Source organism: Anas platyrhynchos, chromosome 2 (assembly GCF_047663525.1).
Source record: "Anas platyrhynchos isolate ZD024472 breed Pekin duck chromosome 2, IASCAAS_PekinDuck_T2T, whole genome shotgun sequence".
Taxonomy (NCBI): Eukaryota; Metazoa; Chordata; class Aves; order Anseriformes; family Anatidae; genus Anas; species Anas platyrhynchos.
The window spans coordinates 97,904,870-97,929,106 of record NC_092588.1 but is presented as its reverse complement, the minus strand read 5'-3'; the positions used below and the strand labels follow the sequence as shown (position 1 = coordinate 97,929,106).

The following is a 24,237-nucleotide window of genomic DNA, read 5'->3' as shown; positions in this document are numbered from 1 at the left end:
TGAGCTGAAAGGGCATATTTCGGATACTGAAGAAATGCCCAGTTTGTCCTCATCTCTCTACGTACTGGCTTTCTGAGCTACACCATTTCTTTATTGAGAGAGAATTAATCTTTCATAACAAGAAGATTGTTCCACTCTTGTTAGTATGTTATGACACTAACACTGAGGGCTTTATCTACCAGTGCCTTTCAGTGAAGAAAACACCCATCTTTAATAACTAGGGACCTTTCCATTATAAAGTTCCAATGTGCAGAGCACAGGTTTCCAGTTTATAAAACCCAGATTCACTTTGCTGAGACCCTCAGTATCTTTACTCTCTTCTTCCAGTGACTGACGCATAGCACATAACTGAGTTCCTATTCCATAGTCATGGCCAGAGTAGAATTAGTTTTCAAAAATATAAAATATTTATATATTTATATATACATAATGCATATTGTATTTATAAAATACAAAATATATAAATATAACACATAAAATATGTAAACATAAATTTTATATAATTATAAATATATAACATAAATATAAATATAAACATAAACATAAAAAATGAAATATAAAAAATATAAAATATAAAATGCATAACCACATCTTCCTTTCCCCACTGCACCGCCAAAGCCTTGCTTTGCTTGGTGCAATCTAGGGATGTGTGGTAGCAGTGTAAAGAATCCTACTCTCATGTTTGTGAAGATGAGGCTTCTCGTTCAGTGTTTCATCCAGAACTATACATTAAAAATAAAATAAAATAAAATAAAATATAAAATAAAATAAAATAAAATAAAATAAAATAAAATAAAATAAAATAAAATAAAATAAAATAAAATAAAATAACATAAAATAAAATAAAATAAAATAAACCTGATTACTTCCTCTTGAAAATGAGCACATGTTTTTGCAAGCCTTTACTGCAAAGCGCTCAATCTATGGGCTCCTGTTCTTTCCATTATTCAGTCCCTTCTTGTTGTAGGAAACTGTTGGCTCTTTACTCATTCCCTGCTGCCAGCAAAAGTTTCTTCCACTGGGCAAGATTATTCTTGTTGTTCCAGCCTATAAGTCTTGAAGTAGTAACTCCAGGTTGCAACCAAGGAATATTTCCTTAAGTGCAGGTGTGGCAGAAAAATCGTTCAAGCCTTGCTTCAAGGTCTGATGTTTGGAAAAGAGGAGATAATCTAGCACAAGCCTAAAGTAATTGCAGCTGGAGCAGCTCACAGAAATCATCTTCCACAAGTTTCGCAGAAATCCTAGGCCCTCAGAGAGGCCCAGGCCCAGAAGGCCCGAGTGGGGCTATAGCTCTTCTAGTTACCTAGGAGGGTAGAGCTGTGCTGGGGACATATGGTGGAGACCCCTTTGATGGTACTGAGGTTGTGGGAGTGTGCAAAGGATCCGCTGGGATCTTGCCAGTCTGTTCACTACATCTGGTTGAGACAGAGCTTGCTCTGTTCCTCAGAAACCTCAGTCGAAGTCTCTGAGAAACAGAGGGATAGCATGCAGGAAGCCAAGCTGAAAATACATGTATTTTCTACTCGACATAAAGCAACTGGATAAACTGAAATAGGGCATTTGGATTTTCTGAACTAGAATCTCCCAAAATTATAACTTTAAAATGTCCAATTATTTCATATTTAAGAAAAATGCCTTTCATTTTTTAACCTACTTTGAAACTCTCTGTAATCATAACATTTGCCTGTTCTCACTCCACCCTTGTTTAACCCCCATGGCCAATTTTTGACGCATTTAAAAGAGAGATAGACATCTTGAATAATTTCATAAAAAATTTCAGAGAAGTTGTCAGGGGGTTGTAAAGGAAAGGTTCATATTACTAGGGGGAAAGCTCAAACATGATTTTAACACTTATCTGTTGTGTTTGATGTGATCTTAAGTAAGCACAACCTTACCTCAAAACCAGCCTAATTTGTAGGTCCTGCTTTGGAGAAAATTGCTAGACATGAAGGGCAGCTGAGGGTATTGTGAGGTGAGAGTGGAGGGGACATAGGTGGGTTTAGCTGGGGAAACTGTGGAAGAGGGAGTATGTAAATATCTGACAGAAATACGTAGGAAACCAGACTTTGTTGTTTCTGTTCTTCATAACCACAATTCATTTTATAATGACATTGCCAATTTAAAACTTTTAATTTATTTTTTATTTTATTTTTTATTTTTTTTTTGGGGGGGGTTAGCTTCTGTGTTTTGATATAGCTAAGAATGAAAATGTATGGCAAAGACCAGCATTTCCTATAAAGCAAAATTTCCACTTTCAAAACTGAGTTGCAATCACAGACCTCAGCACAGTTCAGAGCATATATTTCTCCAGTGCAAGACAACCAGACTTAAAACAAACAAACAAAAGAAAAAACACACCCAATTTCATTATTGCAGCCTCTTGGTCCTTCAAAGTTATATAAGGATTTCAGAAGGGCTGCTTCTGCAGGCTTGGGTGACAGTTTAACTCCTTGGCAAGCCAGATTTCAAAGAAAACAGCTATTCATACTCTCACTCCTTAGTCCTTAATACCATCCAGGATCCAAATTATAAAAACAAAATGGTTATGAAAGTAGATAATGTAAGAAGGAAGGAATGAAAGGTGCCAGAAAGTTAACTGATCTTTTTAATACTTCAAACTATTTCAAACTGATTTATAGTTTTTATTTTATCTGAACAAGTTCAGCTATCAGTAGATTTACCATGTAGACTCCCACTTTATCTTTGTTTTTCTTTCTCACTGTTACAATTCAACATAATGAGATGCAAGTTACCCTTTTATCTTCTTCTTACTTTTAAGTTAGCAAAAAATAAATATGGTAAAGGTTTTATTAGCAACTTGTTAATCTTTAATGTGTATAAAGGCTGATATTATCTACTGTTTTAAAGAAAGTGGTCTAAGGAATGTCTTCCAGCTATCAGATCAAATATGAACAATAGTGACAGTGCAGAATTTGGCAGAGTGACTATACATAAGTATGCACATGATTATCTAATTATATACTATCATGTGGGTGTTTTTCATGGTGATATCATGGTGATAACATTCGTTTTAAGTTTTAATCTCGAGTATAGTAACCTTTAAGATTTCACCAAGAATATAAGAAATTAGAAACAGTCCTGACTTTAGAAAGTTTTTAATTCTCTTTCCTTATATTCTGCTTGTAATGTAGAAATCATACAAGTACAGCACAGTTCACTAGGAAAATGAGCTTAGTGTTCTCAGTTTAGTCCAAGTTGGACAACATATTATTTGGCACAATTGACTGGCCTTGCTTTACAAAAAGGGCAAGACTGAATAAGCATAGAAGCTTTATTATTTGTGAGTGAGCTGAACTATATGCTTAGAATGATGAGAAACCTCTGTTCTGTGTCCCACCTGCTTTCAATTGCACTGCCTTTATAAGCATTGGATTTACAGTAAAAACATCTCCTAGACAAATGATATTCTTTCATATTGTGCATAGATGAAAGGCTACTTCTGTCTTTCACCTGCTATAATTGAGTAGACAAAGTTGGGTATGTTTTATAGAAACATTGATAAAAATATTAATGCTTTCATTAAATATTCTCTTAGTATCTTAAAGATAACTCATTAAGAAAATAAATGTGAGATGTTTTCTCTTCAGTAGATAAAGTCATTGTGCCCCCAGGCATGCTGGTATTCAAGAAGAGTTTGGACAATGTTCTTAGATACATGGTGAAACTCCTGTGTGGAGTCAGGAGTTGTACTCAATGATCATTGTGGATCCCTTCCAACTCCATATTCTGTGATTCTATGATTCTAAAATAATTTGTTATGTTGTATATTACTCATGTGCCTTCTCTATTGAACAAAACCAAAATCTACTTTTAAGGGGAAGTATCCTTTCCTTTTTCTAACCTTAATGATTGCATGATAAAATGTTGACTTTTGGGATATTGGAAGTCTTAAGTTATGCATTCGGTTACTGTGAATTAGAATATTATGAAGAATTAAATTCATATGTTAAGAGGACATTCCAGTCCATGGAAAGTATTATTTTCATTGAATAATATGAGCAGATATACTGCCAATGATGAGCTTTCTATTCTGAAGGTGTACAGAAAGGGGCTTGGTTACCAGTTGGAAAGCTCAAAGACTAGATTTAGTGAAGATATAACCATAAATCCTGAGTCTGATATGTCTGACAGTCTGCTTAAAGATGGTGAACATGGGAATCTGATTTTGATGGCTTTGAAGTTGATAGAGAGTTTGAAGACCTGTCAGATTTCGTCTCATAGAGACTATGTTCTGCATGCAGTTCTGTCTTGAACTAAAAATTGCAATGCACTGGGCATTTTAAATGGCTTCAGCCTGATCTGAAGTTAAAGAAGAAATTGTGCAGTTAAGTGCTGTTATCAAATACTCAGTCAAACAAAAAACAAGGCCTTCTTTTTCATATGTTCTTGGCCTATTCAGATGTGCCAAAGAAGGAACTTCAGTATTAAGGGCAATGAAAATAGCTCGTAAAGCAGAAGCTGATTCTCATAAACAGTTTTGGATGTGCTGTGGCCGGTTTGAGCATAGTTTGGATTATTGCTATTACTGTGTTAAATCACAGCAATCGAATAGCCAAGGATCACTTTAAACAATTAAGTACAATGGCTGTCCATGAAAAACTTCAGGCTCTATTGCAGACACAGAGATGGGTGTGGTTGTGGTCAACTCTCCCAAACATTACTTTGGATGCTGTTACACATACAGAGCAGGGTGTTACATGATATTTTCAGAATCTGGCAGATTTTAGTTTGGTTTGGATATTTTTTATATACTTTGGCAGGCATACACAAACCTGCAGTATTGTCATACGGCAATCTGTAATAATGGCTGAAGTAAAACACCTACTGGAGAATCAACCAGCTACAGGCTGCTGTTGATTTATGACTTCAGTTGACTCATAATCCCATTGAGCTTTGTGGGTCACTTTCTGCTCCCACCCTGAAGCCACTGCCAGTACATGTCACGATTTGAACACCCATTGATTAAGAAAGTAGAAAATGTGCTTTGTGGACAAATGAGCACATGCATTTGAGGAAGATATGGTAGAGCCTTGTATTATTTCCATTAGCTAATTAAAATACTTAAAATTATTTATTCACATTTATAGAAATTGCTATCCAAAATTTTAGACAGATTGCACTATCTACAGCTCAGTATGCCAAAAGGGCACAGAAAGACCTCACAAAGATAAATGATTTATTTAAAGCTTTATTTAGACTTTATCATTCTCCTTCTTGTATCTCCGTCTCTTGTGAAAGAGCACGGCGCAACATACAAGGCTTGAAATGTGCTGGATTTGGGTACAGGCACATGAAGGTGGCATCACATGCTGGATAAAGAGATTTGTAGATCAGTTTTAAAAGAAAGAATAAAGGCAGATAACATTTTGATTCTAGAATTTGGAAGGTAAAGAAGTGTTAGAAGCATTTCTAGGAAGTTCTTTGAAACAGCATTGGCTTGAATAGGAAGTAGTGTTGCAGCATCTCAGAAGATAGGTACCTCAGTAGGATCCAGTTTAGTTTTACAAGCATTAAGTCATTTAATTTTTCATCCCATGCATGATGTGTGATAGATATGAGAGTAACTCATTCATTTTTTAAATCTGTAATTTAAAAATGAGTAGACATCATCCTTTTCCAAGCTACTGCACAGGGATTCAGTCTGGTAGCACATATGGAATCCTTCAGGCAAACAGCATTTTTAACAGCAGAACTTGATTTCTTCTGTGTGGGTGGAGAAGATCTGGCCATGTTATATGTGAGCCAGTGGGCTATTCCACCATGTTTAAAGGAACTGTCTTTCCTAAGCTACTTGGTAATTTTACAGCAACACATTAAGTGAGTTGCTAATACCTGGACCTATTTCAAAAGTGCTGCCGTCTTACTTGCATTCCTAAAATCATGAGAGGAGAATAGATACTACCTTAAAATAGCATATTTGAAACTTTGGTCCACTTTTTGTTGTTGTTGTTCGCATGTTTTAGTGTTTTCTTGTTTATCATCTGCAATTTAATACTGCTAAAACTACAATTTGATCCTTTCCTTTTCATCTTCATGCACCATTGAACTACTAGTTTTCACTTTCACAGTCATGGATTTCTGCTGGCCCATTTCTTGCAGATGAACATATCTTTGCACCTCTAGCTGAAGATGCTGCAAGGGTTATGTTTATTTTCCTGTCTGGTGTAGTTTCATGGGCTGCAGACTGTGACTTCCCGGATGACAGATTGCAACACAGTTACAAAGAATTCCAAGTAAGGGTTAAAAGGCAGAAATAATCTATAACTTAACTCACAGCTCCTCTCAAAACATTTTACATGTGATATATATTGCCTTTCTTGCAACAAAAGCCCTGATTACAGAAACAAGACCAGCAACTGCAAACACACTGGGAGAGAAGCAATAGCATGAAATATGTTGCAAGATCCCAGCAGCAAGCAATGTGGGACTACCTCCGTCTACATTTTGATAAATCTTTATCTACTGCATTTAGTTTTCAGTTTTGCTGCAACAGAATCTGTCTCAGTAACATTTCTCTCTACTTCTCTACATTATTAATTAATTAATTAATTAATTAATTAATTAATTTTCCCCACAAGCTATCACCTTGAGAGTCTCCAATGGAGGTTTTGGAGCTCTGTGTGACCTTTGTAAAGCTCTCCCACAGTGAGAGATCAGAAATGCCATGTGTAGAAGTAGGGACTAATCTGAGATTATTTTGGAAACAGAAAAGCATCCATTTCCTAAGAAAGAAAGCTTTAAGCAAAATTGTATTGAGTTAAATGTAATCTATGATTTAGGTATTTCCTTGGGTGATGTAACCAGGTTTCTAGATTTAAAAAATAACAATAAAAAGCCATAACTACATTACTTGTAAGTCACACATTCACAGTTAAATGAAAAGGATTCAAAAATATCTTTTTTTGTTGTTGTTACTGTATGAGCATTATTCATTAACATTTATATTTTATTCAGAACAAAAATGTATTTTTATTTTTTTTTTTTGTTCTGTCTGCTTCAATGCAGTTCTTTTATACTAGGGTTTCAGAGATCATCTGCAAAATCTAGGAGGAAAGGAGAGGAAAAACAACGAAAGAATAATACACAAACCCACTGTCACATTTCAAAGATTTTTCCAAAGTCAGTATACTAGCAAGTTTAAATTCATGTAATAATATTGAAATGCACACATAAGGATATTGATATCACCACTGATAGAATATATGTTGAAATATTGTGTTATAGTATCAGAGAAGTTTGGTCAATGATTTAGGAAAACATTTAAAGCTGAACTTGGTTTCTTTTAGGAAAGTGCTTGGGCATACACCCAAATTATACCAACAACTTGAACATGTACCTGGTTTGTTTAGTTCTGCTGATCTCACTTGATCATACTCTTAAGTGTTTGGAGGAACCTTTCTGAACTGGAATTGCAGATGATTATGTATCGTGCATTAGTAGTTCACTCTTCTCCCAACAAGTAAACCTTAAACTTCTGTCCTATCAGGTGTTAAGTTGGAAGAGATTTGTGTTGAGGAAGACTTCCTCTGACTTCAAAGTGGATTTTGAAAACCTGGGTCTCCTCCTTCTTGGGGAGGCATACATTATTGCTTACATAAATAAGAATAGAGCACAGTGGCCTAGATGCTGTCTTCATGCATAGGTTTGTGTGTCTTACCAGCTTTGGTATGGAAGAAGAGTGTTGAATATGCAGAGATCTGTGAGTTTCCTTGCCAGGTAGGATAACATCAAGTTTGACTGAACCATCTTGAGGCTGTCTTGGGTAGATGAGAAGCTAAACAGAGGTAAAGCAGCTCTAAAGGCAGCTCTTTCTCTGTTATGTAGATACAACTGCTGAATCTGGGAAATTCGAGACATCTTTCTGTGTCATTAATTGATAGCACTCAATTGAGCGTGGAAGATAGCTTCCTGATGCAGCTGGTTAGTGAGCCTACCAGGGGTGGTGCCCCGCTAGACCTTCTCTTCACAAACAGAGAAGGACTGGTGGAGGATGTGATTGTCAGGAGCTGTCTTGGGCAGAGTGACCACCAAATGTTGGAGTTCACTATTCTAGGCAAGGCCAGGAAGGGGACCAGTAAAACCGCTGTATTGGACTTCTGGAGGCCTGACATTGAGCTGCTCAGGACACTGGTTGGTAGAGTCCCTTGGGAGGCGGTTCTGAAGGGCAGAGGGGTCCAGGAAGGCTGGGCGCTCTTCAAGAGGGAAATCTTAATGGCGCAGGAGCGGTCTGTCCCTGCGTGCCCAAAGACAAGCTGGTGAGGAAGAAGACCAGCCTGGCTGAACAGAGAATTGTGGCTTGAGCTTAGGAGAAAAAAGAGGGTTTATAATCTTTGGAAAAGTGGGCAGGCCACTAGGGAGGACTATAAGGATGTAGCGAGGCTGTGCAGGGACAAAATTAGGAAGGCCAAAGCTCATCTGGAGCTCAATCTGGCTACTGCAATTAAAGAGAACAAAAAATGTTTTTATAAATACATCAACACAAAAAGGAGGACTAAGGAGAATCTCCATCCTTTACTGGATGCGGGGGGAAACTTAGTTACAAGAGATGAGGAAAAGGTGGAGGTGCTTAATGCCTTCTTCGCCTCAGCCTTTAGCGGCAATACCGGTTGTTCTCTGGATACCCAGTACCCTGAGCTGGTGGAAGGGGATGGGGAGCAGCATTTCTTCACTGTACATGAAGAAATGGTTGGTGACCTGGTATGGCACTTGGATGTGCACAAGTCGATGGAGCTGGATGAGATCCACCCAAGGGTACTGAGAGAACTGGCAGAGGAGCTGGCCAAGCCCCTATCCATCATTTATCAACAGTCCTGGCTATCCGGGGAGGTCCCAGTGGACTGGCGGCTAGCAAACATGACGCCCATCTACAAGAAGGGCCGGAGGGCTGACCAGGGGAACTATAGGCCTGTCAGTTTGACCTCAGTGCCAGGGAAGCTCATGGAGCAGATTATCTTGAGAGTCATCACGCAGCACTTGCAGGGCAGGCAGGTGATCAGGCCCAGTCAGCATGGGTTTATGAAAGCAGGTCCTGCTTGACGAACCTGATCTCCTTCTATGACAAAGTGACGCGCTGGGTGGATGAGGGAAAGGCTGTGGATGTGGTCTACCTTGACTTCAGCAAGGCTTTTGACACCGTCTCCCACAGCATTCTCCTGAAGAAACTGGCTGCTCTTGGCTTGGACTGGCGCACGCTTCTTTGGGTTAGAAACTGGCTGGATAGCCAGGCCCAAAGAGTCGTGGTGAATGGAGTCAAGTCCAGTTGGAGGCCAGTCACTAGTGGCGTCCCCCAGGGCTCGGTGCTGGGGCCGGTCCTCTTTAATATCTTCATCAATGATCTGGACGAGGGCATTGAGTACACCCTCAGTAAGTTTGCAGATGACACCAAGCTAGGTGCGTGTGTCAATCTGCTTGAGGGTAGGAAGGCTCTGCAGGAGGATCTAGATAGGCTGCACCAATGGGCTGAGGTCAACTGCATGAAGTTCATCAAGGCCAAGTGCCGGGTCCTGCACCTGGGGTGCAATAACCCCAAGCAGAGCTACAGGCTAGGAGATGAGTGGTTGGAAAGCTGCCAGGCAGAGAAGGACCTGGGAGTGATGGTGGACAGTCGGCTGAATATGAGCCAGCAGTGTGCTCAGGTGGCCAAGAAGGCCAACAGCGTCCTGGCTTGTATCAGAAACAGTGTGGCCAGCAGGGCTAGGGAAGTGATCGTCCCCCTGTACTCGGCTCTGGTGAGGCCGCACCTCGAGTACTGTGTTCAGTTTTGGGCCCCTCGCCCAAAGGACAAGAAGGACATCGAGGTGCTTGAGCAGGTCCAGAGAAGGGCGACGAAGCTGGTGAGGGGCCTGGAGAATAAGTCCTACGAGGAGCGGCTGAGGGAGCTGGGCTTGTTTAGCCTGGAGAAAGGGGCGACCTTATCGCTCTCTACAGATACCTTAAAGGAGGCTGTAGTGAGGTGGGTTTGGTCTGTTCTCCCACGTGCCTGGTGACAGGACGAGGGGGAATGGGCTTAAGTTGCGCCATGGGAGTTTTAGGTTAGATGTTAGGAGGAACTTCTTTACTGAAAGGCTTGTTAGACATTGGAACAGGCTGCCCAGGGAAGTGGTGGAGTCACCGTCCCTGGAAGTCTTTAAAAGACATTTAGATGTAGAGCTTAGGGATATGGTTTAGTGGGGACTCTTAGTGTTAGGTCAGAGGTTGTACTCAATGATAGTGAGGTCTCTTCCAACCTAGAAATTCTGTGATTCTGTGTTTCTGTAATTGATAACGTTATACTGCTCGTATCAGAATATAGAAAATCAGCTACCATCTTAAAAACTTTGTGTGAAAATTAGACTGTACTTCTGCAGGCATTTACATGGTTGAGAATTCCCATAGAATTCCTTAAATTCAGTGGAATTATTTGTGTATAACTACAGCAAGTGTTTGCAGTACCTGATCTTAAATTAATTATTTGTTTGCTTTTAAATGACTGTTTGCAGCATGATGCTTTGACTATGTTGGGATTTGGCAATTTATTTCCAAATGTTCTAAGCTTCTGTTATTTAAACTGGAGTTGGACTTGGTGATCCTTGTGGATCCCTTCCAATTTAGGATATTCTATGATTCTAAACTTCAAGTTGGAGAGAACTGCAATGTGATTGATGAATTAAAACATTGCACAACAAAAGATTTCCTCCTCACTATATTTGAATGTGTTTTGTGGCAACTGTTTACCACATTATATCTTTCCTTTCCCTTTTACCTTAAAATACATTTCTTTGAGTTCTTAGCTTTGTTCAAACACTCCACCTTATTAATCAATGAGTAAATAATCTTAACATTACATAACCACCAGAATTAAAATGTTTGCTCTTCCTTGCATCACTAATGTCCAGTTCAAGAAGAAGCCTGTGATCTAAGGCAGGTAGTTGTTTTGCACCATAAACAAACCAAGTCATTTACACGAGGCCACATTTCTTATTTTGAACAGTGTCTTTGCAGAAAACAGTAATTCAGATATAAACTGAGTCTATTGTGGAATTCCCATAGCAGTTTTCTTAAAATTTGTAATACTGAATTGCCTGTCTATAAAAGTTGAGCTTGTTTTCCCTAAAGTCACTGAGAATGGTGAAAGCTATATTGCTCTCCTACAGTCTGACTATACTTAGTTTTTATTGCTTCCTGAGACCATGAGAAAATCCATACAACATTTAAAACTGTTATTTTCATCATTCCAAGCCTTAGATGCAGGCGTGTTGGCTTCCACCAGTCTTTCTCGAAGTGCTAAAAGGCTCAGGCCTACAAAGTGCTACCCTCCATCTGGCTCTGCTGATTTTGGTGTTAGGATGGAGGGCCCAGAAATTTATAGTCATTGCTCAGAAATGCAGAGATTTTGGCCTTAGGGAATCCTTAAATGGGTCATCAAATCTGAGTAGCTTTACAATTTTCATTGCAAGTGATGAAATTGCCATTCTAGCTACTACTACCAAGATATGCCTGGAAACAGCCAGGAACATAACAGAGAATGGAACTACTTCCATCTGTAAGAGACAAGACCATTATCAGTGGAAAGGTAATAGAAATAAGGGAAATTAGAACACAGCTCTTTGATATAATAGTAGCTATTAAGACAGTTAAGAATAGTTATCAGAATAAAATTACAAACCATATTACATGACACCTCTACATCCTAATCATTCTTTGCTTTTGCAAAGGTATGATTTTGGCTAAATATATGAAACAAGCAGATACAGATTTTTGATGAACAATAGAAAGAGAAGCTTATTAAGTGTCCAGTTAAACAAAACATCATCTGTTACTTTTAGACTTTAGACTTTTTTTTTTAATTTATTTTTTTTCCTTTGCTTTTCAGCCAACACAAAGACTTATCAAAAGATTGCATGTGGAAAAAAACTCTTAGAGCATTTTTCTCATATAGTGTAGCTTAAAAGGAATGTGTGAAATTCAAGATTGGAAAGTATTACACAAAAGTATTCCTTTTCCTCTTTCTTTCTTTCTTTCTTTCTTTCTTTCTTTCTTTCTTTCTTTCTTTCTTTCTTTCTTTCTTTCTTTCCTTCTTTCTTTCCTTCTTTCTTTCCTTCTTTCTTTCCTTCTTTCTTTCCTTCTTTCTTTCCTTCTTTCTTTCCTTCTTTCCTTCTTTCCTTCTTTCTTTCCTTCTTTCTTTCTTTCTTTCTTTCCTTCTTTCTTTCCTTCTTTCTTTCTTTCTTTCTTTCTTTCTTTCTTTCTTTCTTTCTTTCTTTCTTTCTTTCTTTCTTTCTTTCTTTCTTTCTTTCTTTCTTTCTTTCTTTCTTTCTTTCTTTCTTTCTTTCTTTCTTTCTTTCTTTCTTTCTTTCTTTCTTTCTTTCTTTCTTTCTTTCTTTCTTTCTTTCTTTCTTTCTTTCTTTCTTTCTTTCTTTCTTTCTTTCTTTCTTTCTTTCTTTCTTTCTTTCTTTCTTTCTTTCTTTCTTTCTTTTCTTTCTTTCTTTCTTTTTTCCAAACATATTTTCCCTCAAACCTTCCTCCCTACCAAGCCCTTTTTCCCACAAGACTCCAAAGGAAAAATGACATCAAATGGTAAAGTCCTGCTGTATGTTATTTCCAGAGGAATCCGTGGAAATCTTGAATATGATTTTATCATTTGCACTGTAATGTTCCATTGTTAAAAGGAACAATATACTGAAGAGTATTCAGTTGCTGAATGCTTGATGGTAAGCAAAATCTGATGTTTCTGTGAATATTACAAAACACTTAGGAATCTGTAGCACCTCAGATTTGTTGTATGATAATAGGAATTAGAAATGGAAAACTGCTGTTATATCAGCTTGACCATCTCTCCAATACTGCCAGATAGTTGTCTTTGTTGCAGTACTTGGTCTAATTTAGAAATGTCATAAGCCACGTGGCTTCCACCATTTCCCTTGGGAGAATACATGGCATTAAAGCAGGATGAATATTCCTTTCCTTGAATTCATCTTCTTGATCCTCTTTTTTTATCCTTGCACTAAACACTTGTTAATGTCACTTTGCTTTTAACTGTTTTCTCTCCCCTCCCTCTTTTATGTTTTCCACAAAATCACAATATTATTTACACAGTTCTTTTGGCTTTTCTTCTGTTTTGTTGTATCTTTCTGGTACTCAGGAGTCAAGGGCTAACTTTCTAGAGCTTATAAAGAAAATATAGTAAGTCTCTACTGGAGAAAGGGGAGACTATGTGATTTCTGTGGCCACTGATGTTATATTTGTAAAAGAAGCACAGCATAGGTTCTAAATACATGTCTATATCAGACTTATGCATTAAAAAATAATAATAATAATAAATAAATTTGAGGCAGTATATTTATGATACTTCAGTGTGAAATGATAATCCAGAAGATTTTGAAAGTATCAAAAAGCTTTAAGAACTTTTATTTTTACAGTCACATTGATCTGAAATATTCAGCAGGAATTTGACAAATGGTTTGTTTTACCTGCATCTGCATTTTTCAAAGAAAAATTATCTCAGCTGAAAAGTTTGCTCAGTATTAGCTGAAATTACAAAGGTAGGTGATGAATGTTTGAAAATACTAACAGCAGCCAGCATATAGCAGTAGAAAGTGTAACATATGTATGTGTGTATATATACATATTATTTATATATCTCATATCCTTGAAGGATCTTAGATCATCCTGCAGGCAGACACTGGGTGGCTGTCTCCAGGAGCAGGATCCCCATTCATATGAAAGTGGTGGAAAATCTTACCCTAAAGCTAGCCTACCCCTGGAGATTTTCCTATCTGTCATGATGAGCACTTGTCTGGGAAGAAAAAGGTTTTCTTAATGGTCAACTGGCAAATCTTTCTGTCTGAGAAGTCAAAAGCACGTCACAGTGAAGCAAGTAGGTGGCCACCAACTACTGTGGCATTAGTTCTCTCCAGGAAAAAGCAAAGAATTGCATGTATGCCAAGACTCTCTTTTTAATACAGTAGCAGAGTATCTGTCTAATCTGAATGCCCATGGCTCAAATATTTTTTTTCTAGGAGTAAGTTATTGAAGAGCCAACATTTCTGAAATGCACAGTAGGATTTTCAGTTGCACTGAATGAGATGTAGGCTTGATGAAAAATAACTTGAACCATTGACATTTGTGTGGCCATAGTTAAGTATTAGATTTGTATTGTGCTTATTTGCTTTAGAATTTGCTGAATTAGTTTACTGCTCTACAAAAGGAGCTAATGAGAAACTACAGGAGCTAATAAGAAACTGGCCACTGAGGAGCAAACTCAGTTTTAGGGATTCACTTCCTGGTAGGAAGTACCTGTTCAAGCTGAAATGTAAATGTCATTTGTAACTTTTCCTTGTGATCATCTCCAAATGAAAACAAGTATTTCTCAAAAAATAAAAAATTTGCAAGTTTTCCTAGAAGACTGTCTAGCACTTGATAGCTGTTTGTGGTAAGCCAAGTGTAATGACTAATTTCTTTATTTCATGTTATGTAACTGCTTTTTATGCAGTTAGTCTTCGTGCAAGCATATTCGGTTTCCTTTGTAATCATCTTTGGATGATTCTTTGATTTTTTTTTGTTTCTCCGCATTTTTTCAAACTAACCATGATCCCATTCCTTTTGTTTTTCTCTCCATATTGGTATCTAAGAATGTAAGCTAGATTCATTTATTTATTTATTTATTTTATAATTCTTCATTTATTCTAAAAAGTACTTATTCACAATTATATATATATATTATATTATTATATATTATGTATAAATAAATAAAATCACTATGATCATTAGAAGAAGCAACTTTGCTCCTTGGGAATTTTTGGTCATATCTCTGTTTGTTTTTCCTGATGTTCAAGTTTTGTAATTTTGCATTGGATAAATAAATTTCTTTTGGGCTTTCTTCAAATATAAAGCAGAAGGACGTAAATAAATAAATAAATAAATATATAGTAACTTTGCAACATTATAAGTGTAGGAGTCTGATCTCTTTCCATTTACAGGTTGATTACTTGAATAGTCCTAAGATCTGTGAACTGGTGCATACCTCCTTACCTTTCCCAAAACAGATGAGCAGTAATTCAGACTACTTGTTCGTTCCTTGGATCCATTGTTGGCAGCTCTAATTCTTTTTTAGGTGGTGAGGTTTTCAATAAAATATTCTGTATCAGGGGTTTGTTATGGGTATATGTGTATGTACAAAATTTGATGTAATGAAAATTAAAGACAACAGTATTATACAATACAAGCACACCACAGTTTGTTATCAGAATAAAATAATTGAAAGGAATATTTATTTGCTATGCTTTGCAAAACAAAGGAACATAAAGATATTACCTGGGAAGGAACTTTGTCACTTTTCCTAACATGTCCCTTTTCACATTCAACCTGAGTTGCAATATGCCCATATCTATAGTATAGGTTCTCCATTGATGGCTACTGCCAAGTGGCATGAATACACGAGAACTTTGTAAAGCATTTAAAATTTGGTTTTAAAAAAATAATCTTTGGACAGCTGTCAAATGTTTCTGTTGTTCTTATGTGTTACCTCCTCATTACTTGTTATCTCCTGTGTGTTATACTGGTATTACATGTTAGTATTAAGTCAGAATGACAAAGGAAAGCTTTTAGCAAGGTTTATAAAATTTTGTGTGAGTAGACCCCTGATAAACTCGGGGTAAGGGCTGCCCTGCTATTTTTCATCTGTTTAGAAACTGAGCTGTTGCTAGCTTCATGTAGCTTGGACTTGTATTGCAGTTAGTAGAGGACATATTTAAAAATGAGCGATGGAAACTGTTGTTTCACATTATCCATTCTGTGATGTATATAGCCCCTTAGGACAAAGAGGAGTTCACTGAATGAACTCTTTGCTCTCAGTCACACTTCCTAAATGAAAAGCAAGTTTCTTTTACTTGCACAATTCTTTAATGAATGATTCAGTTCATGCTTCCCACTCATTTGTCTACCATCACTCCCCCTTCAGATACAAAAGTCTGATCATTTTTAAATTATGTATGCTGTGATCAGTGACTCACTGGTGGCTTGGGAGGGAATGGTAAAGCTCACTGTCAGTTTATTATTCCACAGAAAGTGGTACTGAATACTGATCAAGTCCAGTTTCTCCTGTTAAAGCCCACTGTAGGAAAGTTTGTAGCTTGTCCATCACAATGATCAATCTTCACCACCACATTAGAGTCAATGATTTCATACTAATCCCTTTTGCATTCCAAGCTAAACTGGGATAAGCAAGATATTGTTACTTTCTTAAACCTTTTGAAAAACACTTTGGATAGTGTCCATGGAATAATGATTATATGCTAAGAAAAGGGAAGCTATATATACTTCCTCAAGAAGTTTATAATGATAATCAAAATTATTAGCAGTGAAAAGATGGAGTTCTTAAAAAGAACATTATCATGATTTCCAGAAATATGACTTGAAGGTGATGGGAAAAATCTGTCTTCTTTTGTTAACAAAAAAGCAAAAAGAACTATTAACTTTGATCATTTGGAACATTTAGTTTTGCATCCAAAATTTTATGAAGAACTTTCTTTAAATCTGTAGTTTGTTCTAAGGTTGTTTTATGTCTGATCTAGAAATAGCAATTATAACCAGCAGGCCATGAGACAGGGTGGTTTTTTCCTCTTTTCTTTTAGGTGGGAAGAGCTGAAGAAAGTGGTGCCTCCCTTCTCTAGCTTAATCTGAACTCAAAATAACTTCTAGTTCACTTGTTATAACAGCCCTTTTTCTGAGTCACAGTATGAAACAGAGACTGGGAAGTGTTGAATATTGTAGATTAAACACTTCAAAGCCAACTTTGACTTAGTTTTATGCATGCTTCAGAGTAGACTAATGTACAATAGTATCCAAGAAACTCAGCCAGTAATTCATGAGAGTCCAAAATGTTCTCCTTAGGATGAGTCATAGCAGCATAAATGACATGACTGGAGAAGATCCCTTAGGTCATCCAGTTGAAAGCCTTTCTATCTTCCTCTTCACTAATCCCCTCTAGGATTTCTTCTACCCTGTCTTGACAAACCTCTCATATCCTTGACTCAGCCACCTCCCTGGGTAGTTTCTTCCATCGCCTAACGATTTAACCTGAACATCTTTAAACCTTACACCATAATGCTTAGTATGGACAATTTATGACTACAGAAAACAATCCTTTCTCCTCCCTTCTGCCATCATGATCAAATATCATCCTTCCCTCTAAATGTTCTTTATTTTTCCCCTCTAGCTGCATGAATAATAACTCCAGTAAAGTGTTTTGTTTTGCTTTTTCTTCAGCTGTCTTTGGTGTTTCTGTCACTGTAACTGTTTTTCTAAGATCTTTCTCTCAGTTTTCAAGGCTCAAAAATACATTTTGTTCTACAAATGAACTTTCTGTGACTCAGCAATATGTGTGCATTAATCATGCTTTTCTAAAGGTGAATTGGCACAACTGAAATATTCCATGGCTTTTTTTATAGAAGTTGCTTTCATAAGGGTGCTAATGTGCTCTGATTGATAAATACAGAAAAAAAATAATAATTTGAGGGATTTAAGTGGATGAAAGTGTAATGTATTTTTAGTTTCAGATATGTGTAATCTCATGTTACTAATCAGGATATTAATTCAATCACGTAAATTAACTTAATTTTGAAAACTTTTCTCCAAAAACTCTCGGGGTTTCCTACTGCAGAAGGGTTAGTTTATCATGGTTATTGCCAAAAGCACAGTTTCCCAATTTATAACTGTGTTGATAGAGATATTATCCCTTTAATACACATTTGTCAAAGTGTGCGTGTATGTTCATACCAGTATTATTCTGGTAGAATTTTTGCATGGTCTATAAAATGAAACACTGAGAATTTCCTAATGGAAATTGTGGGGGCATAAGAACATAAGAAAGTGTTTTTGTTTGTTTGTTTCTTTCTTTCTTTCTTTTGAAATGAGGTACAGGGGTACATCTACAAAATTCTTAATTTTATACCAAGTACTTCTTAGGATCTGCCTAAGCTTGTCGGAACATACTGATAATAAACCTCTCTTAGTCATATGACCTTCTATAATTTAGCATATACCTGTTAGATCAATGCAAAATTTATGTTGTTCTCATAGTTGACTAATAAATATGGCATGTTGAAAAATACAGGGTAGAGGTGGGGAGGCTCATTATTGCAAGCTATGTTTTCATATTGCCTCCCATTTTAGACTTACACAATAAAAATAGCTGCAGTCTATACCTCGTGTCAGCTCACCGCTCCCACAGTTTACTCATGTGGTAGTTCTTTGATCCATGCAGAAGTATTACTAGGTTACCTGAAGTTTTGTATAGTGCTGTCAGGCAAAGCTGTGTGAAATTGAGGTGAATCCTGCTCTAAGTTTCAGTTCTGCCAGCCCATAATTACAACTAACACATTAGGTTTAGTTGATCCACTGTGTTTCATGAGCTTGCAAGCAGCCATTCACATTGACCATTTTGGCATAGCAATTTACAGAAATAGACACAGGAATTACATGTATTTTTAAGAAGTCCATCTCATGGAAATGCCAGTTTTTGAAAGGAGTATCTTGGGCACTATTTTACATCTCCAATAACTATTTTTGCTCTACAATTTTATAGCTAAATTTTATTTTTTAATATGTTATGGCTTTAGCCTACTAAAGGAAAAGGTCCATGTCCCACCCCTCTCCCCCTCCCCCATTTTTTTTTTTTCTAAACCTTTCCTTCCTTAATTTCCAGCTGCTAAGATTCTCAGATGTCCTCTAGCAAGTCCTCAAATGTAGTTGCATTGATATTGAGGGCACTGTGCAGTAGCAGTGTTGCACATCTTGAAGTGTGCAACTCAGTGGGCAATGCTAATGCACAGGTAAGTGTCTCTTCGTCTGGTAAATCTCTGCCTGTCCTCTTCAGAGACAAACTGCTGATGTAAGCATGCTGCCCTTTTCTGTTTCTTATTCATGTGTCTGTCCAGCTTTTAGGAAGTGTGTGCAGAAAGTTGTTTCCAAACTCTTGCAAACTCTCTTCCCTGATTGTGGTGGGAAAGTAAGGCATTCTCCAATGTCTTTTTTATGGAGTACAGAGAACTGTAAACAGCTGCAGATGTGATTTCAATAAATCTGTATAGTCAGGAGCAGTATTCACTGTGGGCTCTGCAGTGGCTTCTGTGGTTCTACAGTACGTTGAGATACGTGGCCTATTTCATGGCAAATGCCTGTCTTCTGCAGCTCTTTCCACTGTGCTACGTCTGTAGGGCTTTTCTCAGCAACCATCTGTTTAAGATTATTCTCATGATGTATTTCAAATGGTATCTTATGCATCTTCTCTCAGCATTGTTAATCTCTTAGGTCCTGGAGCAATAATTATTTCTCCTCTCCAGCATTTGTAGCTCATCTGGGTGTCTTATAATCCACACATTTCATTATCGTGCTACCTACCTCCTTCCTCTAGATCATTAATGAAACAAGATGGGACCTGCTGCTGGTCCCTTTGGCATCCCAGCATGTGCTATGCAGTAAGATTTTTGAACAAAGGAACTACCATTTCAGGGCTGACCTTTGTAAACCCATGTCAACTCTTAACATGGTATTTTTAATTGTCCTTTGGGGGCCTTGGGCTTCCAGCTGTTACTGAAATTTTATTGCTTTAGTCTTTTGTATCTTGGCAATTTTATCCTTGATCTGCTCTCTGTTGGCCTCTCTGTTAGCCTCTCTTTATTTCAATTTCAAGGCTTGAGGTAAAATTTGTTTAACTTATTACCAGCAGTCATGAAAACCATTCATGCACATACTGATATCCACAAGCACCAGAAGACAATTATGGTGCAAAAAAACCCTGACAAATAAAACAAACAAGCAAACAAAAAAAAAGTAACATAAATGTTTTTATTTATGTGAAATTGCATGGATCTAAATGAACACTTCCCTTCCCCACTCCCCCCCTTTTTAATGATGTAAATTCTGTGTGAACATGATTACGAAGGCAATTGGGCCTTCAGTCAGTGAACTATCCTGGGTTTAGAAGACCTGGACAGTCAAATTTAATTCTCCTGCTGACCTGATGGGTGATTTCACTTCACCGTGTGTGTAGAGATTTCAGCCTTCTTCCGAGATGTCTCATTAGAAAAAATACTACATAAAATTGTGTGTTACTTATACATGTTATTTTGTTATACTGCCAATTTATTTTGGATTGCTTTATGTTCATTTGAAAAGGATTTAAGTTAAATCATCTTCAGCATAAAACAATAGCAAACATATAAGAAACCACTGGGTTAAATAATCACTTTTCATTAACCTATGCAAGTATGTGCATATAAAAATTTCTGTGATTACCCACTGCTCCTTTTCTCCATAAATATTTCAAGCAACTTTTTTATGACTTTCTACCTAAAGATTTGATTTTATCAGGTTCATTATTGCAAAGATTAATATCCAGTCAAAGATGGATTAACCTTTGCACAGATATTTGAAGATGGGAAACTCATATGTTCCTGGTTTAAAGTAGAAGTTACCTTCTGTACAGGGGTCAAAACCCCTATTTTCCCCTTGCCCATAGTGTTAGTCTTATATTAAAATAAAATAAAATAAATCCTTATTAATTAGTTTATGGAGCCTAATTTTCTATTGTTTTGCAATTTGTATTGCCAGTTCTACCTGGAAAAAGGTGAAGGTAAAATCAAGTGGAGAACGGTGTGTCAGATCATATGTCCGACTATTCTCTACCGTTTTTCTTCACATTTAAGAGTAGTCCAGAATTTAAAACTTAAAGATTGCATCATCTGTCATATACATAAAGGAGCTGATATGAAATTGTCTTTATTGTCTTAATTTGTATATTTCCTAAACTTGTGAGTGCTTGAATTTGCAACTTATGCATTTTTGTTCTATGTTGCATGTAATAAATTGTTTCTTCCAGCTATAACCAAAGCTTTTACAAACAAGTAAAATCAACAATATAGTGCATGCAGTTGCTAAGTACACTGAATTTTTAAGCATCTTTTTCTCCTTTATAGGTTTGTCTGAGGATGCATCAGAGGAAGCAGAAAAGCCATGAAACATGAAGATAACCCTCAGGAGGAATTTCTATCTGATATCAAATGCATTTATAAGACAGCAGTAACAATCCTTTTTATTCTGACCTGATTGTAGCCTCCAGAAAGAGAGGACTGTGCTAATTTATATGAAAAAGTTCAATTCTAGTCATTTTGGTTGGGTCTTCCTGCCAACTGCTAGCATCCTTTCTGTGAGCAAAGCTTATGCACTTACCCAACTGTGGTAGGGATGTTGTGTTATGTTTTGTGATATATCAGCCCTTCTAAGGCTTCTGTTGATTGATCAAAGACTGTTTACAGATAGTTAAAAGCAACATTTGTTTCGGGATATGTTTTATCTGATTTTTAAGATATTCTGAACTATACATTTGTTATATCACAGCTTTGACGAAAGTTAACTATCTCCTTTCCTCCTGTACTAACATTCACAATTCCAGACAGCTGAATTCACCACAAGTAGAAAAACTGGTAATCAATCAACTACCCACCCTCCCCACCCTGTGCCCTGTCTCTCATTGCTTATACAGACTCCTGCTCTCAAGAGATACAGAGTAAAATATGGTTACTGGACATACAGGGCAAACCCTTTTGCCATTAACTATGTCACTATGAACATGAATAAAGTTTACACTGTAAGTACCCTGAGCACAGCAACAGATGGATCTTTTTATGATTACCTGTCAGTCAGCCTGATCTGGTTATGGGTAAGATTTTCAAAAGTAACTAGCAATTTTTGAGTGCCTTACTTTTTACAAATCCAGTTGGAGGGGCTTACATGGTTTGGTTTTTAGAAAGTGCTGAATATTTACAGTCTGAAAGTCAGGTCCACCCAAGGTGCCTGTGATGAGACAACAACTGAGACAACCCAAACACCTTGGCAAACTGTGGCCTAGGGTTTGGAAGTGTCAAGATTATGTCTGAGTTCGTAAGAGTGAGCTGAGTGTAGTATCAGTAAAATATATTTGAAACTGAAGATAACTGATACATGGGTCAAGAGTAAAGACAGCTGAACAAGGTCTCTCTTGGTTGTCGTTGGTTCATAAAAAATTAGGAGCTTTTTTTTTTTTTTTTTGGATTGCAAATACAGAAAATATAGTGCACCCCAGCATAATTTCTCGGGGATGCAATTGGATGAACTACATGTATCTGCACATCCCAATTTCATCTTGGTTTCACCAACTTCTGTTCTAGCCATAGTAAAGGTCCCTCCAACTCACATTTGTGCTCTTTTGGCAGGGTTGTTGACAGTTTCTGTGGTCTGTGCCAGACTTGATCTGTAGATAAAAAGGAGACATTTTTCAGGATCTCTGAAGCCAACAACTTTCATCAGCTCCGTGTTTACTTTCAAACTTTGTATCCACCCCCAAAAACTAAACTAGTTTGCACCAATTGTGCATCTGCTTCTTAGCCCTTTGATCCTGCTCTGGTTCAGTAAACTTGATATAATCATGTTTCATGGAGCCCTTTTCAACGTTAAATGGAGCCAAGTGGCCAGGGAACTGGGTATGGCTTCTGATACCTCTAGGTCTGAAGTGAGCAGGGGTTGCTGATAAAAATGACTCTGTCCCCCAGGAGACCTCAGATATCTGTAAACTGTGGTGCACAAAATCTTGCCTCTTTCCCAGGAAGGAAAAATCCTACCCCCTGCTTGTTATGGAGGGATTCTGCTGGCTGAGTTTTCTTCACTCTGATCCCTCCCCCGTGGTTTTTGTCAGAAGGGCAGTAACCAACCCATTGTAAATGTATCCTGCTGTGTTGCGAAAATTACACAATAAAATAATCTCCTGTAGTTTCTGTACACACCTCAATGACCAAGGAAAATCCATGAAGAATTAATCAATTACTGTAGCTATTAGGCTTAAACTTTAACTATAGATCTCAAATCTTCTTTTGTTCTCTTGTCAGTGGCTACTAGGTAATCTAGAAAAATCCACTGCTACTTTTTTTTTTTTTTTTTTTTTTTTTTTTTTTTTTTTTTTTTTTTTCCCATGCCATAGAAGTGCCATTATGTTGTAGAATCCTGGACCAAAGAATCCTAAGCTATATGTGTATAATATTAGCTGGAGAACACACTACTGTGACTTTTGTGAAATATATTACTCTGTCATAATTATTATTATTGAATGTGATCCCAACACTTAGAGTTGCCTGGCTTCATTGAGAGCTTAGGGTAAACAAATAGGCACTCAGGTCAATTATTTGATATGCTTTTAATTATTTTTTACCATTTTAATATGTAAGGCCCAGAAACACTCTTATTTGTCTTGTCTGCTCCATGCTTTGTAAAAGGAGGTCTCATGAGACTCCTTCCACAGAAAAGGAAAAACATGGTGGTAATACAGAAAAAAAAAGCTAGAACTGTCTATAATAGTAATGTGACCTCTTTGTATATTGTACTAAATTGTGATATTTGATAGTATCATCAGGATTTAAAAGAGCAATACAGTTGCTTTGAGTAAAAATTACTTGTTTTCCCCACATGCCAAATAGTCCAGCTAATTCAGAGGAAGGAAACCGTTGAAATGTAGTCATTTACACAGCAGGCTAAGAGAAAATATTGTAAAGTAATTCATAGCAGATCTCAAATGTATTTTGAATTTTTAAGAAAGTTCTTTTTGGCTGGAAAAAAAAAAATAAGTCCAGTTGCAGTTTTGGAGTTAGAGAATTGACCAACTGAAAAGTGTCAGGAAGCATTGCTAGGTGAGGAGGACAAAATGTTGGGTTCTCATTGACAACATTTCTGAGGCCAAGAAAGAAATTGCTGAGTAGCCAAATGATTCTGAACAGGATTTTAGCGTATGCCTGATCAGATGTTCTGTTAATTATAAGACTACAATGTTTTCAAGTGAGGTGGAGTCATTAATATAAATGTCATATCTAGAAACTTAGTGATTTATTCTGCAAAAAGATTACTCATATATAAGAACTGTATCTTTCTGAGCTTAAATATGCAGTCTGATAGAATAAATAATTATTTGAGGAGAATTTATATTTTTAGTTGGCTCACAGATAAAAAAATTTAAACAATCATTTTATAAAAATCGATTTTGGATACTTATATCTAAAGTGAATTTTGTAACATTTTGAAAAACATACTGAGGGTCATGGCAGCTTTTTTATTGTACTTGTGCTGTAGCATTTTGAAATGCATTTTCTAAAGTAAGTCATAACATAAAATATATGCATTTTATTTCTGTTAAACAGTTTTTTTTTTTTTTTTTGTATT

At 36.9% G+C, this 24,237-nt stretch overlaps 1 protein-coding gene across 7 annotated transcripts in view; it reads left to right on the top strand.

The window, feature by feature from the left end:
- BBS9 (Bardet-Biedl syndrome 9) overlaps positions 1 to 23,849 on the top strand; it is a 315,416-nt gene extending 291,567 nt beyond the window's left edge. For all 7 annotated transcript variants that reach the window (XR_003495378.3, XM_072033266.1, XM_072033263.1 and 4 more), the window contains one exon: positions 20,973 to 23,849. Coding sequence is in view for 6 of the 7 variants with exons in the window: in XM_072033266.1 (XP_071889367.1) it covers positions 20,973 to 21,013 (41 nt within the window). In the remaining variant the exon portion in view is untranslated. The remainder of the gene's footprint in view (positions 1 to 20,972) is intronic.
- The last annotated feature ends 388 nt before the right edge of the window (positions 23,850 to 24,237 follow it).